The sequence below is a fragment of the Bombina bombina genome, chromosome 5 (genome assembly GCF_027579735.1).
Source record: "Bombina bombina isolate aBomBom1 chromosome 5, aBomBom1.pri, whole genome shotgun sequence".
Taxonomy (NCBI): domain Eukaryota; kingdom Metazoa; phylum Chordata; class Amphibia; order Anura; family Bombinatoridae; genus Bombina; species Bombina bombina.
The window spans coordinates 1,029,181,550-1,029,202,912 of record NC_069503.1 but is presented as its reverse complement, the minus strand read 5'-3'; the positions used below and the strand labels follow the sequence as shown (position 1 = coordinate 1,029,202,912).

The window sequence follows — 21,363 nt, the reverse complement described above, 5'->3', positions numbered from 1 at the left end:
ATTTACTTTTATTATCTAATTTGCATTGTTCAAATGGTATCATTTGTAAAAGCATGCCTTGGTAGGCTCAGGAGCTGGGAGCTAGCTACAGATTGGTCATTGTCATTGGCTTAACAATTGTGTTCATCTAGCTCCCAGTAGTAAATTGCCACTCCTTCAATAAGGGATACCAAGAGAATGAAACTAAATTGATAATAGAAGTACATTTCAAAATAGATTAAAATAAAAAATGTATTGCAGCTGCATTAGCACTGGTATTACACTTTGAAAGTAAAAACTTAGGGCTAGATTACAAGTGGAGTTAAAGAATAAAGCAAATTTGATGATAAAAGTAAATTGGAAAGTTGTTTACAGTTACATACAATATCTGAATCATGAAAGTTTAATTTTGATTAGACTGAGCCTTTAAAGGGACAGTCAAGTCCAAAAAAAACTTTCAGGATTTAAATAGGGAATGTAATTTTAAACAACTTTCCAATTTACTTTTATCACCAATTTTACTTTGTTCTCTTGCTATTCTTAGTTGAAAGCTAATTCTAGGAGGTTCATATGCTAATTTCTTAGACATTGAAGACTGCCTCTAATCTGAAAGCATTTTGACCACTAGAGGGAATTAGTTCATGTGTTTCATATAGATAAAATTGAGCTCATGCACGTGAAGTTACCCTGGAGTGAGCACTGATTGGCTAAAAAGCAAGTCTGTCAAAAGAACTGAAATAAGGGGGCAGCTTGCAGAGGCTTAGATAACTGTGTTGGTTATGCAAAACTGGGGAATGGGTAATAAAGGGATTATCTATCTTTTTATTTAAACAACAACAATTCTGGTGTTGACTGTCCCTTTAATATTAGCCTGGTAACAACATGGATTAGGGACAATATAACTAAAAGCTCTTCCGGCTAGATTTAGAGTTTTGTCGGTTACGACCCGCGTAGCTAACGCCGGCCTTTTTCTGGCCGCACCTTTAAAATAACTCTGGTATTGAGAGTCCATATAATGTCAGCGTTAGGCTCCAAAAAAGGAGCGTAGAGCATTTTTAACGCAACTGCAACTCTCGATGCCAGAGTTGCTTACGGACGCGGCCAGCCTCAAAAACGTGCTCGTGCACGATTCCCCCATAGAAAACAATGGGGCTGTTTGAGCTGAAAAAAAAACCTAACACCTGCGAAAAAGCCGCGTTCAGCTCCTAACGCAGCCCCATTGTTTGCTATGGGGAAACACTTCCTACGTCTGCACCTAACACCCTAACATGTACCCCGAGTCTAAACACCCCTAACCTTACACTTATTAACCCCTAATCTGCCGCCCCCGCTATCGCTGACCCCTGCATATTATTTTTAACCCCTAATCTGCCGCTCCGTAAACCGCCGCTACTTACATTATCCTTATGTACCCCTAATCTGCTGCCCCTAACACCGCCGACCCCTATATTATATTTATTAACCCCTAATCTGCCCCCACAACGTCGCCTCCACCTGCCTACATTTATTAACCCTTAATCTGCCGAGCGGACCGCACCGCTACTATAATAAAGTTATTAACCCCTAATCCGCCTCACTAACCCTATAATAAATAGTATTAACCCCTAATCTGCCCTCCCTAAAATCGCCGACACCTAACTTCAATTATTAACCCCTAATCTGCCGACCGGAGCTCACCGCTATTCTAATAAATGTATTAACCCCTAAAGCTAAGTCTAACCCTAACACCCCCCTAAGTTAAATATAATTTTAATCTAACGAAATTAATTAACTCTTATTAAATAAATTATTCCTATTTAAAGCTAAATACTTACCTGTAAAATAAATCCTAATATAGCTACAATATAAATTATAATTACATTGTAGCTATTTTAGGATTAATATTTATTTTACAGGCAACTTTGTAATTATTTTAACCAGGTACAATAGCTATTAAATAGTTAAGAACTATTTAATAATTACCTAGTTAAAATAATTACAAAATTACCTGTAAAATAAATCCTAACCTAAGTTACAATTAAACCTAACACTATACTATCATTAAATTAATTAAATAAAATACCTACAATTACCTACAATTAAACCTAACACTACACTTTCAATAAATTAATTAAATACAATATGTACAAATAACTACAATGAAATAAACTAACTAAAGTACAAAAAATAAAAAAGAACTGTTACAAAAAATAAAAAAATATTTACAAACATAAGAAAAATATTACAACAATTTTAAACTAATTACACCTACTCTAAGCCCCCTAATAAAATAACAAAGACCCCCAAAATAAAAAATGCCCTACCCTATTCTAAATTACTAAAGTTCAAAGCTCTTTTACCTTACCAGCCCTGAACAGGGCCCTTTGCGGGGCATGCCCCAAGAAGTTCAGCTCTTTTGACTGTAAAAAAAAACCATACAATACCCCCCCCCCCAACATTACAACCCACCACCCACATACCCCTAATCTAACCCAAACCCCCCTTAAATAAACCTAACACTAAGCCCCTGAAGATCATCCTACCTTGTCTTCACCTCACCAGGTATCACCGATCAGTCCTGGCTCCAAAATCTTCATCCAACCCAAGCGGTGGCTGGCGATCCATCATCCGGTGGCTGAAGAGGTCCAGAAGAGGCTCCAAAGTCTTCATCCTGTCCGGGAAGAAGAGTAGATCCGGACCGGCAACCATCATCTTCCAAGCGGCATCTTCTATCTTCATCCGATGAGGACCGGCTCCATCCTGAAGACCTCCACCGCGGACCCATCTTCATCCGGCGACGTCCAACTGAAGAATGACGGTTCCTTTAAGGGACGTCATCCAAGATGGCGTCCCTCGAATTCCGATTGGCTGATAGGATTCTATCAGCCAATCAGAATTAAGGTCTTGGATGACGTCCCTTAAAGGAACCGTCATTCTTCAGTTGGACGTCGCTGGATGAAGATGGGTCCGCGGTGGAGGTCTTCAGGATGGAGCCGTTCCTCATCGGATGAAGATAGAAGATGCCGCTTGGAAGATGATGGTTGCCGGTCTGGATCTACTCTTCTTCCCGGATAGGATGAAGACTTTGGAGCCTCTTCTGGACCTCTTCAGCCACCGGATGATGGATCGCCAGCCCCCGCTTGGGTTGGATGAAGATTTTGGAGCCAGGACGGATCGGTGATACCTGGTGAGGTGAAGACAAGGTAGGATGATCTTCAGGGGCTTAGTGTTAGGTTTATTTAAGGGGGGTTTGGGTTAGATTAGGGGTATGTGGGTGGTGGGTTGTAATGTTGGGAGGGGTATTGTATGTGGGTTTTTTTACAGGCAAAAGAGCTGAACTTCTTGGGGCATGCCCCGCAAAGGGCCCTGTTCAGGGCTGGTAAGGTAAAAGAGCTTTGAACTTTAGTAATTTAGAATAGGGTAGGGCATTTTTTTATTTTGGGGGGCTTTGTTATTTTATTAGGGGGCTTAGAGTAGGTGTAATTAGTTGTAAAATTGTTGTAATATTTTTCTTATGTTTGTAAATATTTTTTTATTTTTTGTAACTTAGTTCTTTTTTATTTTTTGTACTTTAGTTAGTTTATTTCATTGTAGTTATTTGTACATATTGTATTTAATTAATGTATTGATAGTGTAGTGTTAGGTTTAATTGTAGGTAATTGTAGGTATTTTATTTAATTAATTTAATGATAGTATAGTGTTAGGTTTAATTGTAACTTAGGTTAGGATTTATTTTACAGGTAATTTTGTAATTATTTTAACTAGGTAACTATTAAATAGTTCTTAACTATTTAATAGCTATTGTACATGGTTAAAATAATTACAAAGTTGCCTGTAAAATAAATATTAATCCTAAAATAGCTACAATGTAATTATAATTTATATTGTAGCTATATTAGGATTTATTTTACAGGTAAGTATTTATCTTTAAATAGGAATAATTTATTTAATAAGAGTTAATTAATTTCGTTAGATTAAAATTATATTTAATTTAGGGGGGTGTTAGTGTTAGGGTTAGACTTAGCTTTAGGGGTTAATACATTTATTAGAATAGCGGTGAGCTCCGGTCAGCAGATTAGGGGTTAATAATTGAAGTTAGGTGTCGGCGATATTAGGGAGGGCAGATTAGGGGTTAATACTATTTATTATAGGGTTAGTGAGGCGGATTAGGGGTTAATAACTTTATTATAGTAGCGGTGCGGTCCGCTCGGCAGATTAGGGGTTAATAAGTGTAGGCAGGTGGAGGCGACGTTGAGGGGGGCAGATTAGGGGTTAATAAATATAATATAGGGGTCGGCGGTGTTAGGGGCAGCAGATTAGGGGTACATAAGGATAATGTAAGTAGCGGCGCTTAGCGGTCGGCAGATTAGGGGTTAATTATTGTAGGAGGTTGGCGGCGACGTTGTGGGGGGCAGATTAGGGGTTAATAAATATAATACAGGGATCGGTGGTGTTAGGGGCAGCAGATTAGGGGTACATAAGTATAACGTAGGTGGCGGTCGGCAGATTAGGGGTTAAAAAAGTTTAATCGAGTGGCGGCGATGTGGGGGGACCTCGGTTTAGGGGTACATAGGTAGTTTATGGGTGTTAGTGTACTTTAGAGTACAGTAGTTAAGAGCTTTATGAACCGGCGTTAGCCCAAAAAGCTCTTAACTCCTGACTTTTTTCTGCGGCTGGAGTTTTGTCGTTAGATTTCTAACGCTCACTTCAGACACGACTCTAAATACCGGAGTTAGAAAGATCCCATTGAAAAGATAGGATACGCAATTTACGTAAGGGGATCTGCGGTATGGAAAAGTCGCGGCTGAAAAGTGAGCGTTAGACCCTTTTTTGACTGACTCCAAATACCGGAGGTAGCCTAAAACCAGCGTTAGGAGCCTCTAACGCTGGTTTTCACGGCTACCGCCAAACTCCAAATCTAGGCCTTAGCTTGTTAACATCACTTGTTTAACATGACTGTTTAATTACACAGGGATCTATAACCACATGTATCTATTAATGCAATTTGTTGCATGTAAATTTGATATTAGATATTTTATTTAGAGCACTGCTATTTGTTATTTATTTTCTGTTGCTAAAAAAATTCTCTCTCTCTCTCTGTAGTTAGTTTTGCCATTGCTATTTTTACACCTTTACAGCATTACAGCACTGACAGCATACATCCAAAGTGAGACAGAATGACATAGTGCACTTTATGTGAAATCTCTTTGAAAGGATGCATTACTAGCAATACATCACTAATTGAAGTTGTGTGAGAGACTTTTAAGATATTTTTGCACTGGGATTGAAGTGACATTTGTGTGGTAGCAGAAATTCATTTACAAAGGTATGGATTCAGCTTTGGAGCTCTCGCTCTGCAGGCTCGCTCATGTGGAGTCTGAGTTAAATTACAATGGACTTAAGGCTGTGACACACTGCGTTGCATCGCTTCTGAATATCAAATATTTCAACTCTGAGCACTCAGCTACACAACCTGACGCGGATGAGTGTGCAGAGATAAAAAGGCAAGACACACTGAGAGCGCACATCCGCATCATGCTGGGTGCCACACCGCTCTCAGTGTGTCACAGCCTTACATTCATACAAGGTGATTGAAAGGACTGCTCTCCAATGACTGTATGTGTAATAACAGTGAGAAGGACTGCACAAGCATTTGATTACGTAATAAATGTGTGCAGCAGATGCTGCACGTCCGCAGTTCACTCACCACGAGAGCTGCTAGACAGGTTCCCTAGCTGGGAACCTTGACAGCCTGCTTCACAGTAAATGGAGCCCACAGTGTTTTGGGAGATTTAACTTTCATTTTTTATTTTATGTTAATTTACAGTGTAAATATATATATTGCCAATAGATTTATATTTTATTACAGAAATTAGTTTTTACATTGACAGCATGTACAAAATAAAATAAATACAAAACGTGAAGTAAAACAGTGAAACTAGTAGTGATAAAAGTACCAATACTTAAAATAATACTACAATAAAAATACTGTGGACAAATCAAAGGATATCCATAGATCTTATGTAAGTAGTCCTTAAACTGTGGGAGGGACATCACTCTTATGTGTTAGAAATATATGTGCTGAGCATATGTTCCCGTGGTCTAGAGACGCATCTTTAAAACACCCTGGTCATACTTAGAGCTGGGTGCACTGCTCAGTAGAACGTAATATTCCAAGCAAATGTTTTATGGGGCGCTAAATAACAAAGAGTGGAGTCCCTCCCACAGTTTAAGGATCTATTTATCATAGATCTACAGATATCCTTCTTCTTTGTGCACAATTTTTTTTTTTAGTATTACATTGACGACATGTATTTTTAGAAATTTTAATATAGTAATATTATATTATTTACATCAATTTTGAGAGGTGGCTGGAACATAACTGATTAAATCACCATTGATTTATATAAGTAAAGTAAAGTTCATATTACACAGATTCTGTTGCAAAAGTGATTACTATATATACACTACACAGACACTTACACACACACACACACACACACATATATATATATATATATATTGTAAAAGTAAGGGAATTTACCTGGATGTATTCCATCATTTGTGACACGATATACTTTTCCAGGTCTTTGAATGACACATTTTAATTTGGTTTCTGAGCTTGAAGTAACATTACATGGAATAGAACCTGGGGAAAATTCCAATAAATAAATAAATACATACACACAAATAAAGAGTAAACAAAGCAAGATAAAGGGAGTAGAAGAGAATTTGATTAAAATAGCCGTATCTGAGGTTATAAATCAGGGTACAGAAGAGATCATAACAATGCCAATGAATCATCAAGAATATAGAATATTAGAATATATAAAATATTTAACAATCCAGACTTTCTTGTATGTAATTATACTTATGACCATTGTTATTAGTACACCCCTCTATATAATAATTTTAAAAACCCCAAATTATAATGTGCAGAATGTACATACCAAACTGGACTTGATTTTCTTCTGGAATTGTGCTGAATCCAGACCCTGTTAATGTCACTTGAGTGCCACCATAAAGAGATCCATGCTGTGGTAATATGCTGTTCACTTGTAAAATATACCTTAATGATGCTATGTCTTCCGTACTAAAAAAAGAAAATTGAACAAAATGTTATATTATGATTTCATATAAACATGTTATGGTCTTTTTCTTATTTTATTAATATTGGGCTGAATTCTAGTCTTTTAGAAGTTTTTTGATGTGGCTTTGCAAGTTTTTTTTTATTCAAGGGCCTTTTTATCCTACCAAAAACTCAGTTTTGTAATGGTTTTCTACTGGATTCTGATAATGTTACGCCCTTTTAACTGATTAGATACTTTATATAGAGAACCCTTGTTAGTGGTACTTTAATCCATAAAAAAACACTTTACACATCACAAATGATCTGAAATGAAGTTCATCATTTCCGCCATGCTTATAGGTTGTCTTGTGCACCTTCAGGAGGCATGGTGACCTGTTTGCTTTTGCATTAACTAACATGATCACTGTTGTGCATTCTTGCCAGCTGAGCGTTGTTCCATTAGACACTTAATCTACCATATAAAAGAATGCATTGTGTTTTCTTATGGTGCTAATGGTAAATTTACCTGTCTGCTATATCTTCTTGGCCCAGCATTCTGTACATGGTTAGCCCTGTCTGCCTATTGTACCTACTTAGCCATGCCTGCCTAGTCTTTCCTGAATATATTACTTATGGGCCATACGTGCCTATCATACCTGCTTATTGTTTTTGCCTGCCATAACTGGTCTGTCGTATCATTCTGATCTGTTAAATGCTAATATCATCTGTTAAATTGTTAACTGTCATCTCCTTTATTTATATATACAGTTTTATGATAAATCTTTAACTGACCCATGGTCTTTTACATAATCTACTTTTCATAGACATCTCTATTGCATGTAGATTTTTTTTTTTTTTAACAGTGATGCCTATATTTGGAGCAGCTGTTTTAAGGCACCCAATAGGGCAGCATCCTGTTGCACATTAGGGATCTGGTGGAGAACCTGTGGAACTACAAAGTGTTTAGCTTGTTCACTGACACTGACATATGGACATGGCAAGTGGCATAATTAGAGATGCTATTGCGGCACGGTAGCATTTTTAACTCACTATTTTTTTAATAATATTGTGATAAGATAGTCCATTAATGTAGCTCCAGGTTTTTATATTTAATATTATAAAGTACAAATAAATGCTGCATGAACAACAAAAGATATAAAGAAGAATACAGTTATAGCAAGGCAGAATTACACACAATTGCTCACATCACAATGTTAGGCTCTACCAGTCAAGAGCAATGATATATACTTAGCTATCAATTATATGGGAAAGTAATACATTATCCTATTGGATGAGCTACAGTAAATTACAAACTCAGGAGCACTGGATATGAAGTCTGTGATTGGCTACCCGGACATATCTTCGTATAAACATGTTAAACTTAGAAAATCTTAGCTTCACAAAAGTCTGCTTCAAACGCAAACTCATCATTGATATCATATTCATCTATGACTTGTCTTTATATACTGCACTGGAATGTTCCATGGTAGCAAACAGTATATCATTTATTCATTGTTTGCTTCACGTTTCCACAATGATTTAAAGTATATTTTCAAAACAGTAGATAAAGAAAAATAAGATAAATAGGTTTCACAATTATAATTCTATTATAAAACCATTGTTTTGTTAGCAAAATTTGCATGTTAGCAGTCAAGCAATCATGTGTAGCATGTTGCAGGGTTGAAGTCTGAATTAAGCAGAATCCACTCCAGCCTCTGAAGTTAATCAAAATCAGGCTAAATAATCAAATGATCAAATAAATTAAAAAACATTTTCACTATGCATAATTAACACATTTATGGTGAATTTAATTCTATGTTGAATGTCTCTTTAAAGGGAAACTGTAGACAGAAAACAAAGTACAATGTTTAAATGTATATGTATTAAAGTTTGTTGCTGCTAAAGTTGTTAAACCTTAACTTCCCTGTTTTGTCATTTCCTGTTATGAACTGTAAAATACTATAGTATTGTTACTTCCTCACACAGCTCACTATTTTCCTACGGTCCCTAACCATCTGTAGTACATGTATAGAGCCTCCTACTTAGCTGCCAGGCACTACGTGATGTAATAGTACTAGTTGTGTTGACTGCACAAAGCAAGAAGGAAACAGTTTTCTGTTTAAATTAGCAGAAATAAAGAGTAGTGACACAAAAAACAAAACAGAAGCTGTCTCCTTGCCCTGATAGATATGCTCTGTAGTTGATTACAATTCCTGAACAACCTGTGTTACTTGGCAATAAGCTAATCTCTGCAGCTGAAACTTACATTACTTACACATACAGTTGCCACCTGACCTCAGCCATGTTTTCCTGGACATTTATGAGTTACACATGCTGCAGGGTGTGCAGGGAGGAACATGTGTTTCTGGTAGGGATGGGCGAATGTTTTTACATTCAAAAAATGAAACAATTTTTAACACATTTGTTGTTTCGAATTTCGAATGTTTGTACAACATTCTAACATTTGTTTAATGTAATATTATTTCTAATGCTTTCTTTAAAGGTAATATTCTATTCAAATTTTCTAATAATTTTATTCAAATTATGCAATATTCAAATTTGAAAAATTCTAATTGATATATTTGTAATGGTATTTCTAATGCTTTTTTTAAATGTAATATGTAAATTATGCAATATTTGAAATAGAAACATTCAAATTGATATATTTGTATCTATTATATATCAATTTACTAAATTCCCTACCACATGAACTATTGGACTTTTGAATAGTATTTGTTAAATCTAATGTTACATTCAAAATTTCGAATGTGGACATTCGATCTAATTATGAACATTCAAATTTGAAAGTGACATTAGAAAACTGTAAATAGTATTCGATTATATAATTTTTAAGAATATATGTTCTTATTAACATTCGATTATGTAAACAGAATTTCTACAATAACATTCGTTCTAACATTCAAATTCGCCCATCCCTAGTTTCTGGACGGCTCTATTCCTATTCCTCACTGTACACCCTGCTGCATGTGTAACTCATAAGTGTCCAGGAAAACATGGCTGAGGTGGCAATCCTACTTACACACAGTTTCATCAAAAGTTGGTTTAGCTGCCTAAACTAAGTTCCTTTATAAGTTTCTTCATTTTTGCTAAAGTAAGCCTTTTTTTGGGGTACACAACATACTGTGCGCAGCTAGTATTGCCACAGACAATAGTGCCTGAAAGTTGAGTATTTGGCTCTATACATATATGTACTACAGCTAGTACTGCCACAGACAGTAATGCCTGCAAGCTGAGTATTTGGCTCTATACATACATGTACTACAGCTAGTACTGCCACAGACAGTAATGCCTGCAAGCTGAGTATTTGGCTCTATACATACATGTACTACAGCTAGTACTGCCACAGACAGTAGTGCCTGCAAGTTGAGTATTTGGCTCTATACATACATGTACTACAGCTAGTACTGCCACAGACAGTAGTGCCTGAAAGCTGAGTATTTGGCTCTATACATACATGTACTACAGCTAGTACTGCCACAGACAGTAATGCCTGCAAGCTGAGTATTTGGCTCTATACATACATGTACTACAGCTAGTACTGCCACAGACAGTAGTGCCTGCAAGCTGAGTATTTGGCTCTATACATACATGTACTACAGCTAGTACTGCCACAGACAGTAGTGCCTGAAAGCTGAGTATTTGGCTCTATACATACATGTACTACAGCTAGTACTGCCACAGACAGTAATGCCTGCAAGCTGAGTATTTGGCTCTATATCTATACATACATGTACTACAGCTAGTACTGCCACAGACAGTAGTGCCTGCAAGCTGAGTATTTGGCTCTATATCTATACATACATGTACTACAGCTAGTACTGCCACAGACAGCAATGCCTGCAAGCTGAGTATTTGGCTCTATATCTATACATACATGTACTACAGCTAGTACTGCCACAGACAGTAATGCCTGCAAGCTGAGTATTTGGCTCTATATCTATACATACATGTACTACAGCTAGTACTGCCACAGACAGTAGTGCCTGAAAGCTGAGTATTTGGCTCTATACATACATGTACTACAGCTAGTACTGCCACAGACAGCAATGCCTGCAAGCTGAGTATTTGGCTCTATACATACATGTACTACAGCTAGTACTGCCACAGACAGTAATGCCTGCAAGCTGAGTATTTGGCTCTATATCTATACATACATGTACTACAGCTAGTACTGCCACAGACAGTAGTGCCTGCAAGCTGAGTATTTGGCTCTATACATATATGTACTACAGCTGGTCTGGGAGCTTAGAAAAATAGTGCACTATCTGGAGAAGAAGCAATACTATAGTATTATAGAGTTCATAACAGCAAATGACATCACACATGTCATTCACTATCAGTTTCAACAAATGTAATACATATATATTGGAGAAATACTATTTGTTATATTTTTTATGTTTAAATATTGTACTTTGTTTTCTGACTACAGTGTCCCTTTAACTCAGATAAAATGTGACATGACACTTTAACCTACCTATGCCATTGTACTGTACAGAAAGTAAAATGTTATTGGCTTTATCATTATATTTTTACCTGAAAGATGCAAAACCCAAATTGTCCACTTGAACTACAACCTCATACACGCCAGGGGTATGTGGAGGCAGAATGCATGTGATATTGGTTGGGTTCCACTCCACTATCTCGCAGCGACTTTTTCCAATAAAAACTTTATTTTGTATGGACTGGCTACTAAAGTTAAATCCAGAAATAACTAAACTTATATTACCTGTAAAGAAAAGAAAAACTAAAACTTAACAGAATTGAAACATATCTACATATCACGTCTTCTCCGATAGCTGCAGGGAGAGTGTTCATAGGAAAAATTAAGTTCAATCCTATGAACACTCATCCTACAATTATAGGACTAGATTTAGATTACATTTGATTGGTAACCTTTACCAATGCTCTGTTCACATTTCCAACTCCATAGACTTTAACCCCTTCACCCAAAAAGACGAATATATACGTCTTGCAGTACTTTGCCTATCATACTGCAAAATGTATATACAGTATATGTCTTTGCTTCAGGAAGCTCCAGTACTCTCAGCTGTTAAATTACTCCATATAGGCATCTGCCGCATATGGAGCCGGAGCGCGATCGGTGAGAGCAGATGCCTGATCGTTACAAACGGTGACGCTTGTGTGCCACTGTCATTACAGACGATCGTTACAGCAATGATCGTTGCTGGTGCTGGCGGGAGGCGGGTGGGAGGCCCCAGCAGGGTAGGCGGGAGGGAGGATCCTACGCTACGGCAAAAATTAAATAAAGGGACAGGGAGGGATGGGGCAGTTATGCTACAGAAAAGGGGATCGGGGTGTGGGTGGCCCTAACTAAAGATTGCGGGGGGAGGTGGGTGGGACACTATGCTACAGAAAGAAAGATCAAATAATAAAAAAATTATATATATATTTTTTTTTTAAAAGAGCAGTTTATAGGTACTGGCAGACAGCTGCCAGTACCTAAGATGGAGCCTAACAGTTAAAGGGGGAGGTTTAGAGGGCTGTTTGGGGGGATCAGGGAGGTTGGGGGGTAAGGGGGGATCCTACACTGCAGAAAATATAAAAATAAGAAAAAAACATATTGAAACAAATAAAAAGCTTATATTTTCATACTGGCAGACTGTCTGCTAGTACCTAAGATGGGGTTACCAGTGGGGGTGGGGGAGGGAAGAGAGCTGTTTGGGAGGGATCATGGGGTGGAAAGTGTCAGGTGGGAGGCTAATCTCTACACTAAAGCTAAAATTAACCTTTTTAGCTACCTAATTAACCCCTTCACTGTCTGGAATAATAGAAATGTTGTGTGCAGGTGCAATTAGCGGCCTTCTAATTACCAAAAAGCAATTTCTGAACAAAGGGGATCCCAGAGAATGTTTGCCATGATTGCACAAGCAGTATGTAAATAATTTCTGTGAGAAACCCAAAGTTTGTGAAAAAAGTACCAATTTTTTTTATTTGATCGCATTTGGCGCTGAAATGGTGGCATGAAATATACCAAAATGGGCCTAGATCAATACAATACAATACAATCAATATATCGTTTTGACAGGTAACAAAAAAAAAAAACAAGGCTCTATTTCTTTTAAAATGGAGTGATAGGAAAAATGCTAAAAACTTTGTGACAACAAACAAATAAAACTGGTTTATTATTTCATAATGTCTTTTGAGTTACAGTTCTTCATAATTAAAAATAAGCTATCTTAAATCATTAGTCTGTATTGTGCTTGGGAAACTGTCACATGACATAAAAAAAGTATCTGTAATTGGTATCGGCGAGTATTTAAAAAAAGTATCAGTACTTGTACTCAGTCTTAAAAAAATGGTATCGTGCAACCCTAGTATATAGAAAGTTGCATACTCGGTAGGAATGTTAAAGGGACACTGTACCCAAAAAAAATCTTTTGTGATTCAGATTGAGCATGAAATTTTAAGCAACTTTCTAATTTACTCCTATTATCAAATGTTCTTCATTCTCTTGGTATCTTTATTTGAAATGCAAGAATGTAAGTTTAGATGCCCATTTTTGGTGAACAACCTGGGTTGTCCTTGCTGATTGGTGGATAAATTCATCCACCAATAAAAAAGTGCTATCCAGAGTACTGAAACCAAAAAAAAGCTTAGATGCCTTCTTTTTCAAATAATGATAGCAAGAGAACGAAGAAAAATTGATAATAGGAGTAAATTAGAAAGTTGATAAAAATTGCATGCTCTTTCTGAATTACAAAAGAAAAAATTTGGGTACAGTGTCCCTTTAATTTCTTGTAAGACTACTGCAAAGTCTTGGAAGTATAAGGTGTTTCATGTATCTTTAAAAAGATAATTATCTATAATTAAGTTACGTTTAATAAGACATGTATGCACATACAGAATTAGGTATCATGTATGTATTTAAATCCCTGCATTATAATAGATTTTTGAAGCACTGTGGGGTTGTGTTATTGAGTATTTATGTTCAAATACTTACCCAACACGCTGCTGCTGTTTGGGCTAATATCAGTTATTACCGGAGTGTTCAAAATGTCATAATAAAAAGCATTCTGCAAAGTTGCATTTAATCCATTGGTAAGAACAACAACATCAATGTTTCCTTGTGATGTCTAGAAATAAAATAAAAGCCTGATAAAAAAAAATCTGTCATAGCAATTTTAATGGGCCATTATAGTGTTAAAATTACATGCTGTATTTAATCTGTTACAGTGATGCTGTAATGCTACGTGTTTAACCCCATCAAAGGCATTAATCACATAGTTAAAGTTCCGCTCTGGGCCTGCAGAGCACTCCTGGGGGCCGATTTACCAACAGTCGGACGGACATGATAAGCTGTAGCGGATCATGTCTGCCCGACATCGCTGAATGCTAACAACATACGATGTCGGCATTTGCACAAGCGGCTTGTGCAATGCCGCCCCCTGAAGATTCGCAGAAAATCGGCCGCGAGCAGAGGGTGTCAATGAACCTGATCGTATCCGATTGAGTTGATTGCCGTCCGCCGCCTCAGAGGCAGCGCACTAGTTAAGGAGCAGCGGTCTTAAGACTGCTGCTTCTTAACTACTGTTTCCGGCGAGCCTAAAGGCTCGCACGGAAAAAGCGTGATTAGGGGTCATTCTGCCCTTGTTAAATCGGCCCCCTGGTCTCGAGTGGAAACTGACACTGATCCAATCAGCAACGCTAGTCATATGACCCAGCTGACCCTTAAACAATAAACATATTTTTTTTTAAATGTACAATTTTGTTTTAAATAAAAAAATTTTTGAGGTCCTATCGTCAGCAAAAAAGGGGTCAGAAAATGGGATTAATTTAAATTACATTTACCAGAACTGCTGTTTATTTATAATATAAACATAGAACCTTAAAAAAAGATGATTTACTATACTATTCAACATCCAAATGTTTGAACTTTGAGTCCAATCGTTTAAGGCACGCCTGAAACGGACGTTAAGAAGCAGCGGTCATAAGAGACATTATACACAAAATTTTTCTTTCCATAAATGTTTTGTAAATGATCCATTTATATAGCCTGTACAGCTTTTCTTTAAAAAAAATGTATAGTTTTGCTTATTTTTAAATAACATTGCGCTGATTTTTAGACTCCTAACTAGGGCCTCCATTACATATGCAGCGTCGCCCGCAAAATCCCCCGCCGCTAGATTTTACGTGATTTTGGTATTACATATACGGCGTAGCATACAAGTTACCCGTGTATATTTCACCCGTCACACATTATTACTCCGATAGGCTAACATAGAACCGCGTCGCAAATCGGTATCCAATATCCAGCGCAAGGACTTACGTGGCGAAAATGGAGAAATCTTACTCCATTTTTACCTCGTCATAAAAGGCAGCCGTAGCAAGCCTTGCGCTGAGTATGGGAGCACCGTAACTCCCTAAAATGCCTGCAAAAATCAACTAACACCTAACGCATGCGCAATGTCTATCTACCTGTCAAGCTTTTTTTGTACTTTAGTTTATTTTATTTAATTGTATTTAATTTTAGCTAATTGTAGTTAATTAATTTAATTTATTTAATGATAGTGTAGTGTTAGGTGTAATTGTAACTTAGGTTAGGATTTATATTACAGGTAAATTTGTCTTTATTTTAACTAGGTAGCTATTAAATAGTTAATAACTATTTAATAACTATTGTACCTAGTTAAAATAAATACAAAGTTGCCTGTAAAATAAAAATAAATCCTAAAATAGCTACAATGTAATTATTAATTATATTGTATCTATCTTAGGGTTTATTTTATAGGTAAGTATTTAGTTTTAAATAGGAATAATTGAGTTAATAATAGTAAATTTATTTAGATTTATTCAAATAATATTTAAGTTAGGGGGGTGTTAGGGTTAGACTTAGGTTTAGGGGTTAATAACTTTATTATAGTGGCGGCGACGTTGGCGGCGGCGGCAGATTAGGGGTTAATACATTTAATAGGCTATGGGGGCTACGGCGGTTTAGGGGTTAATACTTGAATAGGTTAATTGCGTTGTGGGCTATGGCGGTTTAGGGGTTAATAATTGAGTTATTACTTGCGGTGTGGGTTTGATGGCAGATATAGGGGTTAATAGTTTAAATAGGCATATTGCGTTGTGGGGGGTTGTCGGACTAGGGGTTAATACATTTAATATTAGTAATGAGAGGGGGGATTGCGGATATAGGGGTTTTACGTGTCGGGCTTATTTTTGGGAGGCGTGTTAGACTTTTACGGGAGATTTGTTATTTTCTTTACTTTTCTTAGGCGCCTGCAGTTTCTAAAGTGCCGTAAGTCACTGGTGACTCCAGAAATTTGTAGTTATGCTCATTTCTGGACATCGCTAGTTTATCCGACTTACGGCACTTTATGAACTGCCGGCGGGGTTTATGTAATACCCCGATGTGCGAGGTGAAATTACGGGCGGCGCAGGTTCCCATGCTTGCGCCGAAACCTGCGCCGTATATTGGATCGCACCCTAAGCCTCAAAGTTTCAGGAGAATACCGAGGTATACCTATTCCAGCTTGCTCCTGTTTGTGTAGAGTCTTTTCATATGCAGAGGAAGGGGGGGTGTCTGTTTTTCAGAGGATATTCCAGCTAATCTTTTTATCTGTGCTAAACTGGGAGCTTCTAAGTAAGTTTTCAAACGGTTTTATACTGGATTTTTTTTATCAGTATCTGTGCATATTATTCTTTATAGTAATGTCTATTACATGCAGTTAAATGAAAATTGGTGTATACTGTCCCTTAAACCTCTTCGCCACCTTTTAGGTGGTGAATTGAAATCTTCCTGATACATTTGGATGATTGAAAGCCCCTGCTAGCTGCCGATTGGCCACCAGTGAGCAGGGGTGCGGCATTGTACAAGTAGTTCACGAGAAATGCTAGTGCAATGATAAATGCTGCCAGCGAATGCTATAGCGAATCATGTCCGCTCAACATTTAATAAATCTACCCCTATGTCTCTGCTTCTATAAGAACTAATACTGCTTTATCTTTTCCATAAAAATACGAAATCTTGCAAAGCCTTTTAATTTGTACTGATGAGGGGATTAATCCATTGTTGACAAAATACAAACAAAAGTAATAAACAATCACATAACAAAATCTTACTTTTTATTTTTCTCTTCTCTACCAGTTGAGCAGCAGTAATAAAATTAAAATAAACATTATGGGGGGGGCGGAGCCAACAGCTGGGCAGAGAGGACGTGTATCAGAGAGCTCCTGCTGAAACATTTATAAAATAACGGCAAATTGCAGTTTTCTTAATGTAATTTGCTCCAAATACTTACTTAGGTCCAAGCAGGATTATCTCCACACTACTTGACAGTTAGTTTGCTGAACTTATGCATCAGCCTCTATATCTGGATCCCATGCAGGTATATGAGGCCTACTAAAACTGCGGAGGTCAGAGATTAATTAATGGATGTATGCTTTAGATACGATTGATTTCTACACTATTATACTACAGACTTCTAGCTCTTGCCTAACTTCTCACAAGCAACATAAACCCACTTTATTGCATTGATAACCTGAAGTCTTACTCATTCGGTTTGCGGAGGCCATGCTGTGAGAAACGCCATTTTGCATGAGATACTTCCCAACTACATGCTTATTTCGCCGGCAATATACTGCCAACTTTAACGCCTCACCATGGAGGATCATTATAGTGAACTGAGAGCTATGCTGCAGAGCTTGGATCTCCGGATGACAACTCAGTTCTACAGCTTGAGGTCTGAGATCAGAAGCGTTCGTAGAAGCAAGGAGATATCCGCTGCTGAATTGGCTGAGATTAAGGATACCACACGAGTGTTCCCAAGACCAAGTTCCGCGCAGCAAAAGGAGATGATAGCGCCGATAACCCAAGCACTTATACCTACCTATCCCCAGACCTCCCTTACCTCAAAAGAGTCTGACCCCCTAAAAGAAAGTGAACTGAGTGACATAGCTGTAGATGCACAGCTGCTAGTGGGGACAGATGAGGCTGGCTGTCCGACGTCGCAAAAAGATCTGCATGGAGACTCAGGCTCAATTAGGTCCCGTCTAATACTGCAGATATTGAGTCCAGTCTGCACGGAGGTGACTCAGTGCTCGGAAGCCTGCTCGCTCCTAATGGGTAAACATCAGAATCGCTACAACCTGAGAGCAAATGGCGGTAGTACGCTAATCCAAGAATCCTGCTCTAGATACACTAATCTACCCCACGTTCTAGCGAGAATGGGAGTGGGATGATTCAGGTTTGACTTCAGACTGTTTCTGGGCTATCTGTTAGTGGGGTGCCCCACGAAGCTTAAATATCAATATTTCATCTATATCTTCAGACTTCAAACTCTGTTTGTCTTGAACATAAATCTATACCATGTTTAGAGATTGTTAGTATCCTGAATGAAGGCTTGTAGCCTGAAGAATGGGGACATAATAATTTATTCTATAACTTGGTGTTGTCTAGCTTTAGGTTTGTTCTGCATGTTCAAAGTATATTAGGCAACCACGCTACACCTACACTGCCTGGCTGCATAGTTAACTAAAGCCAAAAGCATAAGTACGACTGTATGATTGTTTTCTTGTTCCTTTACCTCCAAATCAGTGGTGGTTAACATTAATTGCTTATATGGAGCCTGACAAAACTGGGCATGTAAGCTGGTGATGTACAGTTTATTACAATGCATGTAGCCTGACACTACTATACTTAGATTCCCTGCTCTTAGGCATTATGTTGTAGTACTGTACTTCATAACACCATATAGACTGATCTCATGCCAGTCAGTAATGCTAACACTGATGTGTTTTACACTGTTTATATTTTTTCAGTTATCACATTTATTATTATGTTTGTTGTTTTTCATAATGATATTACCCACCAGAAACTTAATGCAACGTTCTATTTCTCAATATTATACTTGCATAGATAGTTTTAATATATGGAAATACTGATTATACTTGCAGTCAGAAGCGCCAATATATATGATTGTATTGAATTTTGTGTATCAGTTAATTAATAGTATAGCATAGCCTTTGGTGTAGAATGAGATAATATAAATTTATGCATGCGGAGGAAAACTTTACTCTCTGACGTTGCTGTTTAAGCAAAGAATATGCTCATTTAGGTTCATTTACTACACTAAATTACCTGTATATAATACAGTGCTCAATATACAACTATAATAGCGGCACTTTTTGGCGCAAATACCGATGGATTTATCTTTACTTGTAGTGTAGAGGTTTATGATAAGCACTTTAGATGCCCTAACCTTACAATGGCTCTACGCATACACGCTCCTTTAAAGGTGACTCCCAGCTTCAGAGATATCTAGACAGTAACTTAATTTTAGGAAATATGCGGTACACCCAGATATAACAGTCTTTTTGTTCGCATAAGTTATAAATACTACCACTGTTCTATATTAACTACTTCTTATTAGTCTAATGACAACTCTCTCTTACAAAGTTATGTAATACTGAGATGTTTTAGGTTATTTCATATATTTTGGAGATGTTATTAATAATCTTATCGCTTACATGCATCAAAATGGAGTTCCCAAGCTAGATAGAGTTACTCCCATATAAAGTGTTTTCCTTTTGCTAATGTCGAACTAGGCTTTGTGTTATATAATTCCACCTCCACATACTCCTTTTAATCTATATGGCCTATGACACCTACGGTTAAGGTGCATTACCTGTAGGTTTATTGTTTCTTATAACATGAATATTCCAAATAACCTTATATATGCCTTGACCTTATGCCAGGCATTTACAAATATGTCCTACTAGGGGAGATTCTCAACTTTGTTAAACCTCTTATATGATATGGGATATTTGTAAATCTATTAACTTCCGTATAGCTTAGTCTTCCACGCCACACATTGTGTTGTAATGAATAATTGACTCAGCCAATTAACTTTTCCATGGTCTCCCGCCCCCCCCCCCCCATTATTGGTGACCATAGCTAGCTACATTGCTATCCCTAGCACTTTCATCAAATAACTTAAGCACGTAATAATATAAATACATAGAAAAATCATTTGTATAAGCGGTGCTTACCCGCTGACATTTCCCTACTTTCCCCCTCGCTCCTTCTTTGGCTCTTGATATCATGACCCTATCCTTGATAATTAGAAGCAATCAATCAAATGACAAATTGGGTCTCTCTAGTAGCTACAGTGCTCTTCTAGAGCATCTTTCACCACTATAGTCCGGAATAATAGCTACTCACAGTATTCTATAAAAAATATAAAAGGAGGGTTTCAGATATGTTTTGACATTCATATTATGTTTTCTTTCCCTATCATATTGTTGTTAAAACAATCACTACCATGTTTTGTATTATGTTTATGTCATGGTTTTATGATGTCATTTTGAAAAACCCTCAATAAAAATTATTCAAAAAAAATAAAAAAATAAAAAATAAACATTATGCAATTTTATTTACTATGTTTTAAAAGTAAAGTTATCCTTTGAAATAAATGAAACAGCACTCAAAAGTTAGAACTTTTAAATGTAATATATTATTTACTTACTGTTACTGGTGGTGTTCTACATTGAATCATAGTCAGATTTGCAAAAATAATATCACAGATGCCGCTTCCAAACTGTACTTGTGATTTTTCACTAAATCCCATTCCGGTTATTGTTACCAATGTTCCACCTAAATAGATAATACAATGGAGAGAGGTGAAAAATTAGCTCCCTTTTATCTAGGAAAGGAAAATCCTAGTTTATAAACTAAACACTTAACCCTTCAATGATTATAATTTATTTAATTGTAATTTCTGCTATAACAGATCTCTTGTCATTTGAGCAATTGTGCACAGTTCAATAAAGTTTATAAAGTTTTAAATTCAAAATAAAAAGAGTCCCACAGTAACAATAAAATAAAAATATTGAAAAAATAATTAAATTAGCTATAGTATTAAATTATGCAATTGGTTAAAGATAAAAATATGTTTAGATTTCTATTTAAAGGGACACTGAACCCAATTTTTTTCTTTCGTGATTCAGATAGAGCATGCAGTTTTAAGCAACTTTCTAATTTACTCCTATTATCAAATTTTCTTCATTCTCTTTATCTTTATTCAAAAAGCAAGAATGTAAGTTTAGATGATGGCCCATTTTTGGTGAACAACCTGGGTTGTTCTTGCTGATTGGTGGATAGTGCAGGGTACATCCTACAAAAAATGGTTGTTAATGACCAAGGACATACCCTGCAGGGTTTTCAAGCGCTGGAAGCGATCCAGACACTTTCAGGGTATCGCAGTGATGCCTCGATATTGAGGTATCCTGCAATACCTTTTTGTTAGCCACCGATGCAGAGAGGGCCAGCGATGGCCAGCGATGGTGCCGATCGT

At 37.0% G+C, this 21,363-nt stretch overlaps 1 protein-coding gene across 1 annotated transcript in view; it reads right to left on the bottom strand.

Moving 5' to 3' along the window:
- The window catches only part of PKHD1L1 (PKHD1 like 1), a 224,355-nt gene that overhangs the window by 119,563 nt on the left and 83,429 nt on the right, over nucleotides 1–21,363 (bottom strand). The window contains exons 31-35 of the mRNA XM_053715928.1: nucleotides 20,542–20,663; nucleotides 14,010–14,142; nucleotides 11,582–11,774; nucleotides 6,909–7,051; nucleotides 6,503–6,607 (exon numbers count right to left, since the gene is read on the bottom strand). Of these exons, the coding sequence (XP_053571903.1) occupies nucleotides 6,503–6,607; nucleotides 6,909–7,051; nucleotides 11,582–11,774; nucleotides 14,010–14,142; nucleotides 20,542–20,663 (696 nt within the window). The remainder of the gene's footprint in view (nucleotides 1–6,502; nucleotides 6,608–6,908; nucleotides 7,052–11,581; nucleotides 11,775–14,009; nucleotides 14,143–20,541; nucleotides 20,664–21,363) is intronic.